Source organism: Trichoplusia ni, chromosome 14 (assembly GCF_003590095.1).
Source record: "Trichoplusia ni isolate ovarian cell line Hi5 chromosome 14, tn1, whole genome shotgun sequence".
NCBI classification, from domain to species: domain Eukaryota; kingdom Metazoa; phylum Arthropoda; class Insecta; order Lepidoptera; family Noctuidae; genus Trichoplusia; species Trichoplusia ni.
In genome coordinates, this window is record NC_039491.1 from 8,553,645 (window position 1) to 8,572,665 (window position 19,021).

A 19,021-nucleotide genomic window follows, 5' to 3' on the forward strand; every position below is an offset into this window, starting at 1 on the left:
AGGTCCGTTTGTTCTTCCTAAAGCCTTTAAATATAAATTTAATTCGTAAAACTTGTTTTATAACAGCCGTTTCCTCTTTCCAACTTTCCCGATGTATGTCAAGTATTTCTATTTGACAAGTTAAGTTACGTATTTACTGCCAAGCCCTTGCGAGGGCCTAGCTAGTTTACACTTTCCATTTCAAACATATTTGCAGAGAACATGTTGTGAGAAAGTAAACAATTATAACATCGTTACGTGTTAACAAAAATGTACAGAAAACCAAGTATTTTACCATTCCGTTACTTGAAAACGGTTTCGTGTGCCGGGTTAATTATTAAACTACATTCAAATTTGATTTATTTATTTTTAAACTGCAATATCGAGAATTTTATTAATTATTTTATAAATGGCGTTTGATTGCGAAACAAAATTACTTGCCTTGATTTGATAATATGATGATGATGACGAAGATAATTTTAGCCTAACTACAAACTATTACAGCTATTTAACAACAAAATATGGTGCTATCAATATAAAATAACTTATGTACGCAGTCAATTACACTAGCTTCCAATTTAAATCTCTAAACACTCCTCTGCTAAATGTTCAAAAGTTCTTCAAACTGACATTAAAAAAAGGCTAGATAAACAAAAGAAAATTTAAGCACGGAGTCTTAACCATTTAAAAAGCCGTGCCAGCTCCTATAGTGAAGCGATACTTGTACAAGTTGTAACCCTGATCGTTAGTCAAAAGAATAGTTATAATTTTCTTTTTACTTCCTTAATTGATCGAAACTTCCACTTAATGGTAACTAAGTATTTGTCTTAATGACTGTACGAAACGTTAAAAATACGTTTGATGAGTTGACGAAGAAAATTATTAGTAATTTTAATCACCAACTTGTCACCAACTTGTGGTGTAACTGGGACCTAGAATGGCATCAGATGGCGAACTTTAAAAGAATTGCATTCTTAAAGTTACTTCCTCTTATAAATTATTTGTTCATACAGAATCCCCTCGTCGCTACGTGGAGAGCGATGTGAACATCCACTACAGATGCCCGGTGCGGCACGACCCGCTGCCGTTGGTGCCCGAGCGGGAGCTGGCGCGCCAGCAAGCAGAGCACATGAAGAGGCTCTACAGGGAACAGAAGAGGAACAAGTATTTACAGGTAAATATATTTATATCTAGAGTTTGTTCATACATTTTGACTTGGAAAAGGTGCCGAAATACAGGGTGTAAGGAAACACCGTGACTTTTCCGTGGGACCTGAGTTCTAGACATGATTCCAGACCCCAGTGCGTTGGAATTTTTCATCGGTCTTTTCATGAAATTGCAGTTTTTTTTCGCGTTTTTTAATTTTTTATGTGTCATAAAATCATTTTTCCTACGTATTTCAATAATATTTTCATAAACAAAATCATTATTAAGCCGTTTTCACAAAAAAAGGCAATGTAAATGAAACACTAAAACTGCTCCCGATCAGCTGATTCGTAAAGGTACTCGTCGGTCATCGCTCTCTCGCAAATCTAACCGAAAGTGACGTCAAAACCGAACCAGTACTCATGAGCGACAAGCGTAAGAGATAGCGCAAACTATTGCGCGAGCACTCGCACGCATTATTCGTAATCCTGCCTACTATTCCTTTAAAAAAAGCCGCGCGCTTTGTAGGCACCGGCTAGCCGCCTTTGTCGACACCGCCAGCGGCGTCGCCGACACCTACAGCGGTATCGGGCGAGTGACGTACCTGTGACACTGGATAAAATAGTACATCGATTTTTGTTACACGGGTTCCATGTCATAAAATAGAAAATCACCTTCTCAGCGTGTATCAACTTATCGTACTACGAAATTTATTAAAACCTTTTATTATTAACAGTTTGTTATTGTTTAGAATTCTGTAGTTCTAAAACATGTTGTTATAAACAATAATTTATTTTTTCTAAAATTAAACTCTGTTTTGTTACTAATATCCATCATCTACTAATGAAATTCCTGCCTAAAATTTTTATCATTTTTTTTCCCACGAACTGCTGAATAATTATTCCAGTCACATAAAACAATTATGTTCTTACACAAAAGTACATTTTGTGATTAATCAATTTTAAAGGTTTAAGTTAAGTACTTTATTGTCAAGAATAATTTTACGATATTCACTTCGACCTCATGTAATTTATCGATAAAGAATCATAGGTACCTAGGTCCAACACTACTCAAAGGTAAAACCGAAAGTTCGGCTTTTTTCAAAATAGTACCTATTTTTACTCAGTTTGTTCCTTACGCTAATCGAATGTGCATGTGCAATCGGGTAATTCGCGGACTAATTATCGTGTAAGCAGACAATTTTATTGTGTTAAGTGATATTAGTGCGTGTGTTGTGTGTGTATTATTTAAATTACGATCCTAGTAGCTCGATAGGTTATTTTACCGCCCGGGAGAATGGCAACATGCTAGTGTGTTATGGCGAAGCACGTGGCAATGCAAGTCTCGCGATGAACATTTACTGGACGCGGTACTTTTTGCCCCGGGTTCAGCAGCAGATTTTTTCCGCCGCGCCAAAATTTGGTGTGCACGTAGATGGCGGACATTTCGAAATTTTCGAACCTTATCTGGTTAGAAGTGAGCGAGATTAAGGTAAGAGTAGGTTTGATTTAATAATACACAAGACACAGATTGAAGTCAGAATAGTGTAAATTGATTGGTATTTTTTTGTGATTGTTTTTCGTTACATCACAACATTTTTATAAAATGCGCGCGCGTTTCGAATGTTTCGATCGTGTCGCCGAGTGTCGCCCTCCTACCACATTACAGTTCGTGTAAGTACGTACGCTGAGCGTAAGGATCGCGCGGTAACCAATTCATTGCGTGCTCAAAAATGACTAAATCTATAAATATTAATCTCCGACGGTAGCGACTTCTTTAATATTAATTAACACGTTATTTTAAAGTCATTATGCGACTTTGTGGTACGGTGTTCCTTACACCCTGTATAAATACTGCTACGGTCTAGTAAGACAATTCACACTAATTTCAAAGCAACAAAAAGAACCAAATAAAGTTTTAAAACATAAGAAAACGTATTGTCTCTGGGATAAATAATGTTTTTAGAACAGACTTCTACAAAAAAAATGTGTTCACAAAAATTGATTAATACAACACTGACGGAAAACATACTCCTTATACTGACAAAAAATAGTACATAATTACATCTTTGAACAGAATTTAAGCGTTTTTGCACTGAAAATGACAAAATCAATAAACTGAACAGATTCTGGGTTAAAATAAAATGCAGAAAAACTTTGTTCCCCGTCGCAGTCATTTATCATTATGCTGCATGCGATTGCAATCGATTCTCAACCGAGTATCGATATGCGCAAAAACGTAAACCGTTTATCGGAATACGATTACCGATTTACCGCGTCAGTCAATGTTGTGTGCGATTGCGATTAATCTTGTTAAAGTAGGCGCCAACACGCGACTGCAGTTTGATCGATATCTCGGTATCAACTAATTTATTGAACTTAGTTACACACGCTTATAATCTCATACATTTTGTTTCCCGTAGTACCAAGTTTACGAAGCATTAGGTTTTGTTTATAAAGTTTATGTCTTGAAAAGGTAAGGTTTTATTGGTAAGTCAAAAATGCGAATCTTTGATATTTCTGAGATAATCTCTTTGATGTTCTTAACCCAATAGGGTTAGGACAGATTCTTCAAACGGTTATTGATCAGAAAAATATCACATTTAACGATAGTGAGTGTTTAAACACATGAATATTTAGACTACAACTAATTATACCTGAGTTTACCCAGATTATAAAACTTGAATAAAACTTTCTTGCTTGCAACATATCGTTTCTATGGATACCTCATGTTAAAAAACTACATATTGGCACGGTTCTAATTCATCATACTTTGTAGCACTATGACGAAATAATCATAATATAATGACAATTGTAGTTAGCTTAACATAACTTTGAAATGAGGTATTTAAGAATTAGTTTTTCAAATTTTCAAACGGCACACAAGGACAGACGCTATGATTCTCATAGCTTATTCGACAACACCAAATATTTAAACACATGTATGAAGGTGCTATTATAGTTTGTACTTACCCAAATACCGACGTAATATCTCCTATAACGCAATTTACATACCATTACTGTCAAGGAATTTAAGTGAGCGGTTACCTTATACTGATAGTGTAATATCTTAGACGTAATGACAGGAAATCATCAGACATGGTTTATTAGGCCGACGTGTTGGTCAAGCCAAAACTAGATGCCAACTTCATAAATTGGTCAAAGGTTTCGACAATTATTTTACTGACTGTATCAGAAATTAAAATTGGTGTTAAGACGACGTTTACGCTCGTATACTTAAACACATCTTTGCTTTGTGAAGTCCTTAAATGTGTATTCGTGTCTACCATCTATCTTTTCTTTTTTCTTAATCCCGCACAATCAATGTGTCTCGAAGCGTTTTACAAACATTAAAGTCACATGCACATAGACACACAAGGCTCGGCAAGCTTCCGTGGATCACACAAATGCTTGTCCTATTCGTCAGCTATCCGTGCACTCAAGACAATAACAATAAGAAAAAAAGGCAAAAAGGGCATTATACACAAGAGTGACATTTTCATCACTGTCCTTCTTGAATTTATAGACAACTCTAATTTAATTCCCGTCTGTCAATAGCACTCGTCTTATTGCGTCAAACACAACATGAAACTTAACCAAAGCGGGCTTTATTGAATCTAAGCAAATATCCGAAGATGATAATAATAGGCCGATGGCATTGTAAGCAAATATGATTGTGGCTTTCAAAGTGGTTAGAAATAAACAGAGAAACCGCGAAAACGTATAGAGTTACAAAAGATGCCATAGGATCATTATCTTGCTGCGTGATGATGTGTATTTATTAAGGAGTTTCTATAAAAATAGCTGTAATTAACTCTCCTTTATCATTCTATAACAGTTTGATTCAAGAGAGTCTAGCTGATACTAGCTGTTAGGGAAATTACTTGTGATGTGTAGAGCAATTTGCAGAGCCTCGCCAAGAATAATAGACAGAATCGATTAAACGGTCAGGCGATGTACTGTGGATATAGAGGTCTATGGAAATGTCAAAGCTCTCGAGTTCGATCCCCGAGCATGCTCAGTCATTTTGGAATGTTGTGAGTTCGACTTGTTATTTTAATGCATTTTCGCAATACGAATTCTACTTCTGGCTGTCAAGTTGCACTTACCGTGGCATTACAGACAAATCGATGGTTAAACGAAATACAGAAATCTCACTATTTTCTCTTCAACATATAAAAAAGGAAGGGTAATTAATTGTGCATCCCGTACGGCACAGACAACGGATGCGTGCTCAGTTTGCATACGACCTACTTGGATTGCAGATAGAGACATTTCACTGATTTCACTCAAACCACTGGAAGTGAAATTTTCCGCAAATTATAAAGTTGCTCCACCAATCATGCCCTTTAGAGAAATCTATTACAAGTTTACAAGCCATTCGAGTTTTTATGAATGCCTGTTAAACGGCTTTTACTGCGGTACCGTACTATTAATGAGTATTTAATTAACTAAAATTAATTAAATTGTAATTGGGAATTTTAGTTCGAGTAATTGTTGTGCGAATTATATTGTTTCGTAGTTGATCTCTGTCGATTTTTGATTCTTACTCAATTTTGCTATGAATAGTAATTTAGTACCTGATTAGTACTGTACAGTATGGAGACGTACATAGTTATTTTCAACCTATCTTCCCTTTATGCTTCTCCACAGGTATGATAAAAACCGTCTAAAATAGTCTGTCCGTACTCTTAATCCTAATTTTAATACATTCTAGATTATATCGCAATTCAATCGCTCGTAACGGTACCTATTGAGCAACAACACCAATTTTTTCGCAACAAATAATATTAGATACCATTCATTTCAAAACTATTCTAGAATTATATAAATAACATGTCCCACTACACCATTCATACCAGCTATTAAGGTAATATCAACTAGTTTCATTAAATAATCAAAAATCCAAACGACCTTGTCGTCGCATACCAACAAAAATCCGTTGACCATTATTGACCACACATTTTTGACGCTATCTCGATTACAAACTGGAAATTTAGACCTTAATGACTTTTAATAAGGTGCATTTTATTATTTTAGTGATAATGTTAATGTTTTTGTTGTATAGAGGTATTCTCGTATTGTTATGAGGGGAACAGTTGGTTCGCGCGCTCCAGTGTAAGCGAAACGTGCGCGAGAGACGATCATGATATGCGTGCAAATGGTTTTCCAAGCGGCTTTGTTCAATGACTGTGTAATTACGTAAATAAGTTCTGTGAAAATGATAATTCTATGAACGTGATATTAGATAAATAGACAATAGTTTTAGAAATTACTGTCAGCTAAACGTATAAAATTGTTAAGAATGTACTCGACGTCAGAAAACAGTATGTTTAATAATGTTATGGAGGTAACAGTGTTTCTATCACGTATTCAATTTTACAGGAGAATGCTATACTGCCGGCTGACATAGAAGCGTTTGACGCCTCAATGAAGGTGACGTTTGAGAGTGACAACGAGTTTGAACTGATACTGTTTGACTTTCAAAACATACACATGCTGTATAACAAATTTCGGCCTAACTCATTTAAAAAATCACTGTCCTTTACACTTCAGGCACAAAAAGTGTAACGGATAAGAAATTTGCTTAACATATTCAAAATTGATCAGAACGCTTTGTATCATACACGTTTAAATAAGTTCGGACCAGTAAAAGAACAGCTTCAATTATTTTTTCCAGGAGTTACAAGATATGCAGAACAGGCGACATCAAGACAACTTCACGCCGTCACAGAAGAACATACTGCCTTTAAATCGATACGACGAAGCGGAGAAAGTGATCGCAAGGGCCTTGTACACGTTCAATGGACAGACTCAGAGGGAGCTCAGCTTTAGGAAAGGAGAGATGATTCTTGTGAGAAGGCAGATAGACAACAACTGGTATGAGGGCGAACTGAACGGCAGGATAGGACTGTTCCCGTACAATTATGTAGAGGTAAGTAACATTTATGATCTGGTAATTTAGAACTTTTATCGTGGACTAAAATCACTAATGTCTGCAGCTGATACGTATGTTTAGAGGAAAGCATTATTTTTTAATTTAGAATCTTGTTATCTGCTTGTGACCACGTGACCGTGTGTGTTACTCTGTCGAAACTTCTAACCATTAAAGTAATGTTTGCCGTAATTACCGTTACATAGTAAAATTTAATTAGGTATGCACTATTAATTGTCATCTTAAGTTCTTAAGTTAACCAAGCTGGCTGCACTTTTTCTTTGCATCCGTATTTGACTAAGAAAAATACATCAATGAAATACCCCAAACAAACTCAATTCCAGATTCAAAAAGGCGATGTAATCCACACACCGAAAAAGCCGGCGATAGTGGAAGGTCGTGCGAGAGCGAAGTTCGACTTCACAGCGCAAACCAACCTGGAGCTGCCTCTGAAGAAGGGTGAGGTCGTAGTACTCACGCGGCGCATCGACCAGAACTGGTGGGAAGGCAGGAATGGAACCAAAACTGGCATCTTCCCGGATAGCTACGTCACAGTGCTGCAGGAACCCAGTCCGGGGCAACCTGGTAAGTTCTCTCACGTTTTACATACGGAATTTTCTTATTGTACGCTTATTCGGACTATTGATTATGTGTGCATGTTTGTTCAGATTTTGTCGCCGGAGTCGTTTAAAAATTAAACATTATTAAGGTTACGATTGGTAGTATTCATACGAGTATTTTTAAGAAAAAAAATTAACCTGCAACTACAAGTCTTGTAATATTGAAATTCGTTAAAAATGGGCTGGTAAAAGTAAAAAAATATGTTAAAGAAATGAAGCAAAAATCCATGAATATACCGAACATATTTGATCACCGCAGAATTTGAACAACGTATTCTTTTGACACTTTATAATAACAACATTTGCATTAGGCCCGCTTTAATAGTAGTGGTATAAGATAATGGCTGCCTTGTTCGCGCTAATACGCGACATTACGCAGCTCAATAAACAAATCGTTTTGGTAATGTGTCTAACAGACTGACTCACTACATGCCAATGTCGTTAACTTTATGGCATCCTAGATTCGAAAATGGAAATGCAAGTTTTGGTCAACGTTAACCGGCCAGGATGATTCGATTTTTATTTTTTTATAATATATGCAAACTCTTTTCATGTCACGTTTTGTTTTGTAATACCATTTTCTATGGAAACTCTGATGGTGTATATTAAATGTAATTTCAAGAGAAATTATAATGTATGCCAAGAAAAGTGAAATTGCAGGCAATAAACGAGAGACATAACTACACAAGATTTTCTCTAATCATGTTGAAACTTTGCATGATTACCATGTTTATTTTAATCAAGTCATTATTCTGAGTCGAGATGTTATTCATAACACCATGTTAGATGACTTTCTCTCATAACATTATTTATATAGGCATTTTCCAATGGGATATTTGACTTCAGTCATCAGATTTATCTAACATGTAATATAAACAGATTTCCAAATATTAAAACGTATTTTGAAATTTTGAATTATATCACATAATTAAGTAATGAAAATAAAAGCAATTAAGTTTGTTAATGATTACTAAAACATCACTTGCAGTAAGAAGCGTACTGGTAAGTGACGTGACACGAGATTTGTATACGAGACAAAATTTAAAAACAACGTATCCAATTTTTTTTGAGAATCTGTCTGACAGACGTACTATTTATTTATCAAATTCTTTTTATTTTTTAGAACCTCAACAGCTGCAGAATTCTGACAAGCCAGTTGCCTCGCCGGCTGCTCATGGTCTACTAAATGGTTCTGCTAAGAGGAGTATGGGCCCTCACAGCTACACGCCGCAGCCAAACAGTCCTGCGCTCTCTAATGCACCACCTGCAACGCAACCTTTGCCAGGCAAGTTTCCAACTTATTTTTTTACACTTAAGGTAGTAACTTCTTTTATTATTTATAATTTACCTGCAACTATGTGTTAAATATTACTAAATCCTATATTTAGTGTTCAGATATTTTTGCCGCTACGAAAAGCAAATGATTCCTGATTGTTTAATTATAAAAGAGTCTTAAGCATTAAGAATTATTAAATATTCAAATATGATTGTTTTAATATTTTTTAGACTCCATTTTTTTATTATGTTCCTTTCCATTTGGATTTCAATAGTTTTCTATAACTAATAAAAGGTAGAGCATTTTATTTATAAACTTAGAAACTGGTCTAAGTAGAGTCAACAAATAGATTTATAATCATAACACACGTATTTCTAAAGTCTTTAATAATATAATATTATCTTTGAAATGAAAAACTTCTTTCTGCGTGTAATAAACATACTATTGTAAGAACAAGGCCTGGATAATGGACAACTGCACATTGTTCCTGGTCTGAAGCATGACGTGCTATCTTAGGTTACAAAAGGAAACCTGCGCAAGCGGCGTTTATAAACAAACTGTCATATTAATAAACTTACTCTATATTGATTGAGTATCTACAATTATATTTTATGCATTAATTTTTATAGACCTACTGATTACGAGACGTGTATTTTTTTTATTGCGGCACTAATTTAGTATCGAATATCGCATTTACCTAAAATAGTTTTCATCGTGATTCGTATCTAGAAGTACTTATCATTATAATTATACGCACTACTAGATAGATAGACGAATTATACTAAATTTAGTATTTTATTTCATGTTGATCTGAAATATAATTGATTAACAGAGTAGTATTCCCATTCGCTACTGTGTGGCATCGCGAATTTTTTCAGAGAATAAAAAAAAAAAAAAGTTTTTTAGTCTATGGCAACTCACAACTAAACGTCACTTTCTTTTTTCGCGACTTAACGGCATCGTGGTGATTTTGTTAATTACACTTTAATTACGTTATTTAAATAGTTTTTGGCATATTTCAAGTCGAAAAAGTATTGCCAAGTGATACAAAAGCCTTGAAAATACTGGCCAAGATGTTTAAAAGTGATCTTCGAGACTATAAAGGCGCTGCGGAGTTAATGCAGGATGCGTGTACGCAGCCCTTGCCCTAGGTTCATCGCCGTGGGATGGAACCCCAAATTACGGAATATAAACGATGGAACACTGACCCATAACCTCAAAGAGGGGGGCCAACAGGTGAGGTTTTCTCTGATTTTAGGTTCAGCGAACAAGGACGCAAATATGATGTGAGATGATGCGAAATACTAAAAACATGCATGAACCGAGCGGGTCCGAGAGACTTTAGCTCGAAGATCGGGCTCTTCGCGAGACGTCGTAGCTCTGATAAACCCTACTGCAAAGTTCGGGACGCGAGCCCGCAACTTTGATAGTACACAAAACAACATGCATTACGTATAACCGAGCTAGTACGCGATGCTCCACGCTCGATGTTAAATTGTGGGCGCCCCCAAATTATGGAATATAAACGATGGAACACTGACCCATAACCTCAAAGAGGGGGGCCAACAGGTGAGGTTTTCTCTGATTTTAGGTTCAGTGAACAAGGACACAAATATGATGTGAGATGATGCGAAGTACTAAAGACATGCATGAACCGAGCTGGTACGAGAGACTCTAGCTCGAAGATCGGGCTCTTCGCGAGACGTCGTAGCTCTGATAAACCCTACTGCAAAGTTCGGGACGCGAGCCCGCAATTTTGACAGTACACAAACAACATGCATTACTACAAAGTTCGGGACGCGAGCCCGCAACTTTGATGGTACACAAACAACATGCATTACTACAAAGTTCGGGACGCGAGCCCGCAACTTTGATGTTACACAAAGAACATGCATTACTACAAAGTTCGGGACGCGAGCCCGCAACTTTGATAGAACAACATGCATTAAGTATAACCGAGCTTGTACGCGAGACAGCTCGAAGATCAAAACTTCGTACGAGATACGACAGTTTTGATGAAGAACATACTATGTTCACTGGTTCTCACAGTCCACAACAAGAACCAATGGTGACACTCTTCGAGGTGGATTCGAGGCTCAAGATAGAAACAAGACCAATGCACCTATCAAGAATGTATAACAAAAGTTATAACCGAATACCACCTCTAAACCTAAGCAAGGACTGTGGAAAACATAAGTGGTCCGGCATCAAACCAAAGTGCTAGCACAGCAAGGTGGACCCAAGAGTGGTATGATACAACTGTGACACCCTCGCTGAACAGGACACAGGAAGGGTGGCCCCGAGAGGGTACACCATGCCATGCATCCAGCAGGCAATTGTCAACCAGGTATATGTAATATATCTAACTGTCTTTCATGTTGTGAACATACCACCACTAATGTACCTTAAAATACTTGAACATAACATTGTTTACATAAACAATATACATATAAATGAAATCAACAATATGTGTCAGACCATCAATAACTCATGAGTTAGGGGCTGTACAAATATGCACTCACAGTAAAAATTTCTATCTATATACATATATGTCTAAAGATTTAATATTCTTAAGACCACCAAACTCAACGGACAGATCAGATTTGTTCTTAACTGAAAACCAAAAATATATATAGAAAAATATTATAGTTTTCAATTGTATCAAATTGTGGATATGGGAACCTTGGACCATCAATATCACATGTCTTGCACAGTCTTAAGATAAAACTGATTCCTTAGGTTCAATAACACCTAAACTCAGAAAAATTAATCCGCTTTGAGTTTAAAAATGTCATATAAATTTACTGCAATTCCATGTAGTCCATGTACAGCACCCACAGTCCTTACAGACTAGAAATTTAACAAACTGTTGTCTGAATGACCACCCATTGGTTAGAATCAGTATAAATGTCTGGCTGACAGAGGGGCTACACTCACATTTATCTAAATGATTTTCCCTCATTGTTAACTATGATTAAAGTATATTAGTGCAATAAATACTTTAGGTTTACTATGAATAGAGACTAGTTAACATCAGAAATACAGCAAGAATGCAACTCCTATAGAGATACTAAATATCAATGATATTAAACATTGCCCAATCAGCAAATTGGCAAGATTGTTGGGAACCTTCTGTGAACCTGCCCAAGAGGTTATGTTCAAACACACACAAAAAATAATAGAACAAGTTAAGTACTTAGCCTTGTTGCATAACAATAGCAATCTTGATGCTGTCAACTGACCTGAGATGGGGCCCCATTACATAATCCGAAACTATAAGAACATTATAGAAAATGTATACTAGAACTAGTTTCTAAAGCTTTTCTAATAGAATGGTGATACATTGTAATGGCGAAAACAATTGTAGTGTGGTGCCTTGTTTAGAATGATGACTTGCATTTAATACATCAATTAGAACATAATATTAACTGGATTAAAACACATTGCAAGATTATACAGCCAGAGTAACATGGCTGCAAATACATAAGTAAGATAAATAGTGCTCAGTTCCACATGTAAGTCAACGAAAAAACCATACTTGTTTCGTTATCAATAGATTTTGGGCCCCACAAGTTTATCTATAGCAATAAAAACAATGTGACACACACATCTCTAAGAAGTGAGGCACCCAATAACATTAATGCTACTAAACACTAAATGTATATGCATCAATACTTAGTGGACATGAATATGTTTTTTAAGCATTCCCAACATTTGTTTACCTTACTAAATGTTTCAGAATATTAATAATGACAAAGCAAAAAGTCACTAAGTTCTTATTCACCCAATTTTGGGATTTTTAACCGACAACACACACTGAGCAGACTAGGTGCCCTGACAAAAAGCATCTCTTAGGGGAAGCAGTTAGAAGCCAACGTTAGATAGCTCATTAACCATCATGTTACCATCTGTGTCAACAAAGCAGTAACCGGGATCCTATTTTGATCTTCACCCTTATTAATTAGGAAACATTAATAGAAAGTTTAGAGAATGGAGCTAGCTTCAAAACCCTAAATTTCCACAAATCAGCATTGACTCTAAAGATGGGAGAGGAATTAGGTATGGATAACAAAGGATTTCTGAGAGGCTTACTCAGATTGAGATTTGCCTGTATTACAGAAAGCCAGAACCCATATTTTGTATTGAACCAGCTAACTCATCTGCTAGCTGCCTCAAAACACAATATTATAAACATATTGCTTATCAGTTAAGAAAGTATAGATGGTTATTAAATAGAACTTGCAACAACTGGTTACAAGCAACATGATGACAAAATAGGCTAGAACATAATTATATGGCACAGGAATAACTCTTTTGATACATATATTATGTTAATGAAACATACAATACACCTGTATCTGAAGACACAGAATTATTTAGTTATTTATTTGAACCAAGACACAAAAATCTTCTAACTCCTAGCTTGGATAGCTGCTCAATGGGTACTAGCCGCCCTCTCATACATTAAACTAAATAACATAGCCCATGTCACACCCTGACAATTAATAAGATGAGAATTGTGATAACCAACCTTACTCTCAGTAAAAAAGGAAAGGAACCATAATGTACTTTTTACTTTTAAGATCATAAATTATGGCTAACTTCTAAGATTTAAAGATCCTTGTAGCCTTAACCAATACCTGAAATAAGTTAACTTTACCATATTAAAAGTTTTACCCTTGGCCTTCAAAACAGTTAATCAGGTATCAAATTTATACCTGCTGACAGCTGTATCCCACACTCCAGCAGTACATCTGCAAGAGCAGCAGGAATGCTCTTGAGTTTAATCAGGGAAAAAGGTGGTTTGGTTGTAGGTTCTACTACCTTTGCAAAGCCTTATAGCTCATGTCTTAGGAACCGACAACTGCAGTGACAAAAATTTTAATTTAATTTTAATCATAATTGAGTGACTTACAAACTGCAACTGACAGTAAATGGAATATCTCATTATCATCTTGTTATTTCTTATTAATAGCTTATAAATAAGAAATATTTGCAGTACCTTAAATACTCTTATTATTACTGCGCTAAAAAAGAGCAAAAATTAGTAACTAATTATCTAATTTTATGGCAAAATTAAAACAATATGAAGAAAATCTGTATTACTAAAAAAATCATAATTACATTGTAAATAATTAAAAATAATTATCAAATTGTTTGACACAATTAACACAATGTGTAGAAAATTTGTTACTAAAAATTTATTGTTACATTGTTAATAATGAATAATTAATTATCAAACTGTACACAATATCACTATGTATTGGAAATGTGTCTTACTCAAAATCCATAGTTACATTGTTAAAAGCTAATGGTTAAGTATCAAATTGCACAAGGTGCAGGAAATTTGTATGACTTAAAAAAAGTCATAGTTACATTGATGTCAAAAAGAGCACAAATTGGTAATTAATAGTCAATCATGAAATTGGTGGACACAGTCTCCACAATATGTGGAACAATTGATAAAGATATATTTATTTGCATAAACATGTGTAACATAACATACAATTTGTTCATTGTTCCACTTAAAAACTCATATTACATTAATCTCAGTAATAGAACAAAGATAAAGAAGTATTTATTTGCCTAAAACATGTATTAAACATTTTTTGATGTGGTGAAAATATAAGGACAATATATGCATCAACATGTTCTGCCCTTTTGGCTTACAAATTTGGCATTTAGAAAAAATTGTTAATTACTACAGACTAATTTTATAAAAAATGAAAATTAATAGTTGATCAATAATCAATGTGTATGACAGAATATATGTATTAAACATTTTTTGATGTGGTGAAAATATAAGGACAATATATGCATCAACATGTTCTGCCCTTTTGGCTTACAAATTTGGCATTTAGAAAAATTTGTTAATTACTACAGACTAATTTTATAAAAAATGAAAATTAATAGTTGATCAATAATCAATGTGTATGACAGAATATATGGATAAAAACAAATATAGATACTAATATTAGGATAATATGCCACTATAAATAGATATCTTAATAATTATAAAGCCTTAACCGTTATTCATCATATCCAGGCTTATAAGATGTACCCATTATGCCTCAATCTCTGAACAACTACTCTGTTAATCAATTATATTTCAGATCAACATGAAATAAAATTGAGGATTGGATTAACTTACCTAAGTGACATCCAATCGTAATTTTATGAAGGTTGATCTGAAATATAATCACCCACCCCAACCCCAGCATCAATAGCTGAACCCTGGCATAATGGGACCCACAAAATCATGGTTAGCTCTAAATCAGTGACGTTTAGTTGTGAGTTGCCATAGACTAAAAAACTTTTTTTTTTTTTTATTCTCTGAAAAAATTCGCGATGCCACACAGTAGCGAATGGGAATACTACTCTGTTAATCAATTATATTTCAGATCAACCTTCATAAAATTACGATTGGATGTCACTTAGGTAAGTTAATCCAATCCTCAATTATGTCGTCTTGCACTGTACTGTCAAAATCAAAATTAAAGGTTTTAAACAAATTACTTTGGTAGCGCATGTTACCCAGAAGAAACTTTATAATCTATAACTTGTCTTCATCTACCAAAAGCCGCCAATACCTATATTAAAGTATCATTGTTGTTTAGGTTACGTGGCGAAACCTGCGCAGGCGCGTATGTCTGCGTCGGAGCGCGGCTACGGGCCGCCCACCGGCGCGGGCGTCGACCTCAACAACACCGAGCCCTTGTACGTCGACACCAACGCGGAGGCAATACCGTTAGTACCTAATTATTATACACTACATATAATAACAACGTTTTAATTTGAACCACTTTTGTACATCAAAATCAACAAATTTCTCTTAAGGCCGATTTTTTAATGATCAGTTAATTTCTATCTGAGGAATAAATATAGCCGTTTGACATATTGAAAGCTGTCAAAACGTCAAAAATATGCGTCAAATAAATGTTATATGGCGATTGTAAGATCGGCCCTTAGTAAACAATTGTCTATTCGGAAAGAAAATTTTTGAGTTTCCCTTATAACGATAAATTAACAATCAAGGCTATATAAAAATCTGAAATAATAAATTTGGTCATAGACAGGAATCGAACTTACGACCTCCGGTGTTTGAGAAAGATAGTTAAAATGTCTTGAGAAACGTTGTTTTTTGAAATTTTAGAACATATTCTAATGTTTTATTTATATGTAGTTCGTTCACCTTAGTATTACACAATTCTACGTGAATTTATTTATATAATTTTAAAGCATTAATTATACATTCTTTTATAATTAAATGGATGTTACTTAATAGTTTGATTACGTAAAACGTATTGTTCATTAACAAGTTAGCTTTAACACTTAATTTGATTAGTTAAATATTCTAATGAAAAGTAAATGAAAACCAACTATTTTTTTAATAATTTTATCACGTTTTGTGATTTTTTATAGACCTTATGTTTGAACGACTTTTGAACACATATTTTTATTACATTCAATATTTTGTATTACTCATTACAAAAATTTAATTAGCTTTAGTTTCATTAAAAACATATTACTAATTAGCTAATAGACGTAGCAGTTACGACAAACAATACACGTCTTTTCAACCAATGCCCAACAACACTATGTTATTGACATATTCTGGACAAATAATCGTCAATAAAAAAGAATTTTCAAAATTCTTACTAGAATCTTTAAAAGCTACAATTTTAACAACATTACAATCCATTACCTCTATACTAAACACTTTCTTACACTCGTTCCTCAGTTACCGCGCAATGTACAAGTACCGGCCACAGAACCCTGATGAGTTGGAGATGAACGAGGGTGACACAGTATACGTGCTGGAGAAGTGCGATGACGGCTGGTACGTCGGCTCCAGCCAGCGGACTGGACGCTTCGGTACCTTCCCCGGTAAGACTGGAGTGACACAGATTATTTAATGAGTGGAGTGTAGGAATGTTTAACGAAAATAATTCATCAAGTGAATGTTTATCATTTGGAGTATCAAGTTTTTTTATTGTTTTGCTTGCATAAATTGTGTAAAGTTAGCTCAAGCATAGAATAAGTTATAACATTATTCATTAGTAGCAGTTGGTCTTAAAAATGTTGCCGTAAATTTCATTCATTTTTCACCGTCTTTCATTGGAATTAGATTAATAGAATACTTTTTTCATTCATGCGAACTACTTATCGTCCAAGCAAACACGTCCTTTTTTATTTCACATTAAAACAATGTCTGTTTGTTCACAGGTAACTACGTGGAGCGCATCTGATAGCGCGAGCCGTGGCTGGTGCGCCGCCTGCGCCGCGCCTCGCTGTGCGCGCGCCGCGCCCGCCGCCCGCGCTGACGCACACTCTCACTATCCTACCATCAGTAGCTCTGCCCTAAAGGGACTGCGACAGTCTTATGATACATGTATTAGCACTCCATTCGTTCACTACTCCATGCCAACATGTATACACGACTAACGATCACCAAAATACCTGTAACTTTAGATGGTTTATGTGCAATAGTTATCCTCAAACTTCCGATTTAGTAGGTCGTACTGCCCTCGATTTCTACGTATTTATTACCTTATATGTAATAGTGACGATGATGGGCACTTCTATAGAGGTGCGCTTCGTATCGATAGTGTAAGCTCCGCTCTAAGTAATAACCGATTATCTTAGAGCCTATTGTCAAATGATACCAAAATTATGCCATGACTTTTTATAATATTTTGTACAAAGAATAAACTAAGCTGGACTCTGGCGGACTGGGAGAGTTAGCTTGTGGAACTCGCTGACCAAAGTGTACCATTGTAACGGCATTAGTAGCTAACCTACTAACTCCAGTAGTATCAATGTATTCTGTACCTTCTCTCGCTTGTCATCTGTTAGAACACTGTAACCGCATCACGTCAATGTAATCTATCCAAAGTTGTTTTATGCGTCCCAAAGAGTATGTTTATCTGATAATTACGATGTTGTATAATTGTAAAAAAATAATAAAAATACTTATATACTTGTAAAATTGTTTAGCGTAGTATTTATTTATAACGTAGGAGTGAGTTGTTCGAGCTCGTCTTTTAAAAGTGATATTTTAAAAGAACGAAGCAAGATGATTACTAATTCTAAAATACTAACCGATTTATATACATCAATACTTACTAAATTACATATACAAAAGTCAAACTTTGATTAAATGTTGTATAAGAAAGTTTTGGCGATAACAAAGTTTAGACATTTTGTGTGCATTGGCGTTAATAATAGAGTCGAAATTTGCGTAAACTAAATTGTATCTATGAATATTAGTTACCGCATGAATGTACTTCATAATAATACTCAAGACTATACAAGCTGTATGATGTAGGGCGAGTAGTTTGGCAACGGTTGACAATACGATATTGTATGCTTACATTAAAATTTAAAAATCGATGTTAAGAATACGCGTGCTATTTAATAACCTGGGTGTCGAAATTATAGGCATCTGTATGATTTTTATAACTTTCTATCAAAAGTATTAGCTACGGTTTAAAATTGTCTAGTCATGAATCAGATTTTGTATCTACATATATTTATACATAAAATGTTTGTACTATTATTTCTTTCCATTGTAATTTCTACCTGTATTCGGTATACAATCGTATCTACATTTACGAGTAGTGGTAGTGTCACTGGAAAGTGTTCTATGTACCTTAATGTCCTGTTTTTCCATGGTGTTACCAAAGTTTTAGACCCACCCTTTACCTTTCACCCCCTCGCCCTATGTAAGTGCTTCGTTTGTGTAGTGAAACAGATTTTTCACTATTTTTACCTATTGTATTGTTGTATTTACTTTTGTTAATTTATTTTTAAAGCACAAATGTTTTATTTTGTTGTTGACACCTCGACATACAATATAACATTAACTGCTATTGTTCGATATCATCACACCTAATAAAATAATCTTTGTATTTATTATGTGTTTCATTTATTTTTGCCCGTAAAAAGGTTCGTCATAAAATACCTATTAGTAAAGGTAAAATAATAGTATGATGCCTTGTATTCGAAGTAAGAATAAAATAAAAAAGAAAAATAAACGATAGATTCTAGTTGGCCGAAATGTAAG

The 19,021-nt window shown here is 34.9% G+C and overlaps 1 protein-coding gene across 2 annotated transcripts; it reads left to right on the plus strand.

The window, feature by feature from the left end:
- Nucleotides 1-964: 964 nt before the first annotated feature.
- On the plus strand, nucleotides 965-18,870 carry LOC113500409 (sorbin and SH3 domain-containing protein 1). Of its 2 annotated transcripts, none has more exons than XM_026881166.1 (7): nucleotides 965-1,153; nucleotides 6,805-7,059; nucleotides 7,404-7,644; nucleotides 8,803-8,964; nucleotides 15,573-15,702; nucleotides 16,697-16,842; nucleotides 17,182-18,870. In XM_026881166.1, the coding sequence occupies exons 1-7, from the start codon at nucleotides 1,109-1,111 to the stop codon at nucleotides 17,202-17,204; spliced, it is 1,002 nt and encodes a 333-aa protein (XP_026736967.1). In that variant the 5' UTR covers nucleotides 965-1,108; the 3' UTR covers nucleotides 17,205-18,870. The 2 variants fall into 2 exon arrangements, with proteins under 2 accessions (XP_026736967.1, XP_026736966.1); XM_026881165.1 differs by lacking the exon at nucleotides 965-1,153 and adding an exon at nucleotides 5,995-6,560.
- The last annotated feature ends 151 nt before the right edge of the window (nucleotides 18,871-19,021 follow it).

Excerpts from the sequence above, each read along its gene's own strand:
- LOC113500409 (XM_026881166.1), top strand. The coding sequence starts at position 1,109 with ATGAAGAGGCTCTACAGGGAACAGAAGAGGAACAAGTATTTACAG. Across the intron at positions 7,645-8,802 it reads ACCCAGTCCGGGGCAACCTG|AACCTCAACAGCTGCAGAAT; the intron begins GTAAGTTCTCTC and ends TTTATTTTTTAG. Across the intron at positions 8,965-15,572 it reads TGCAACGCAACCTTTGCCAG|GTTACGTGGCGAAACCTGCG; the intron begins GCAAGTTTCCAA and ends ATTGTTGTTTAG.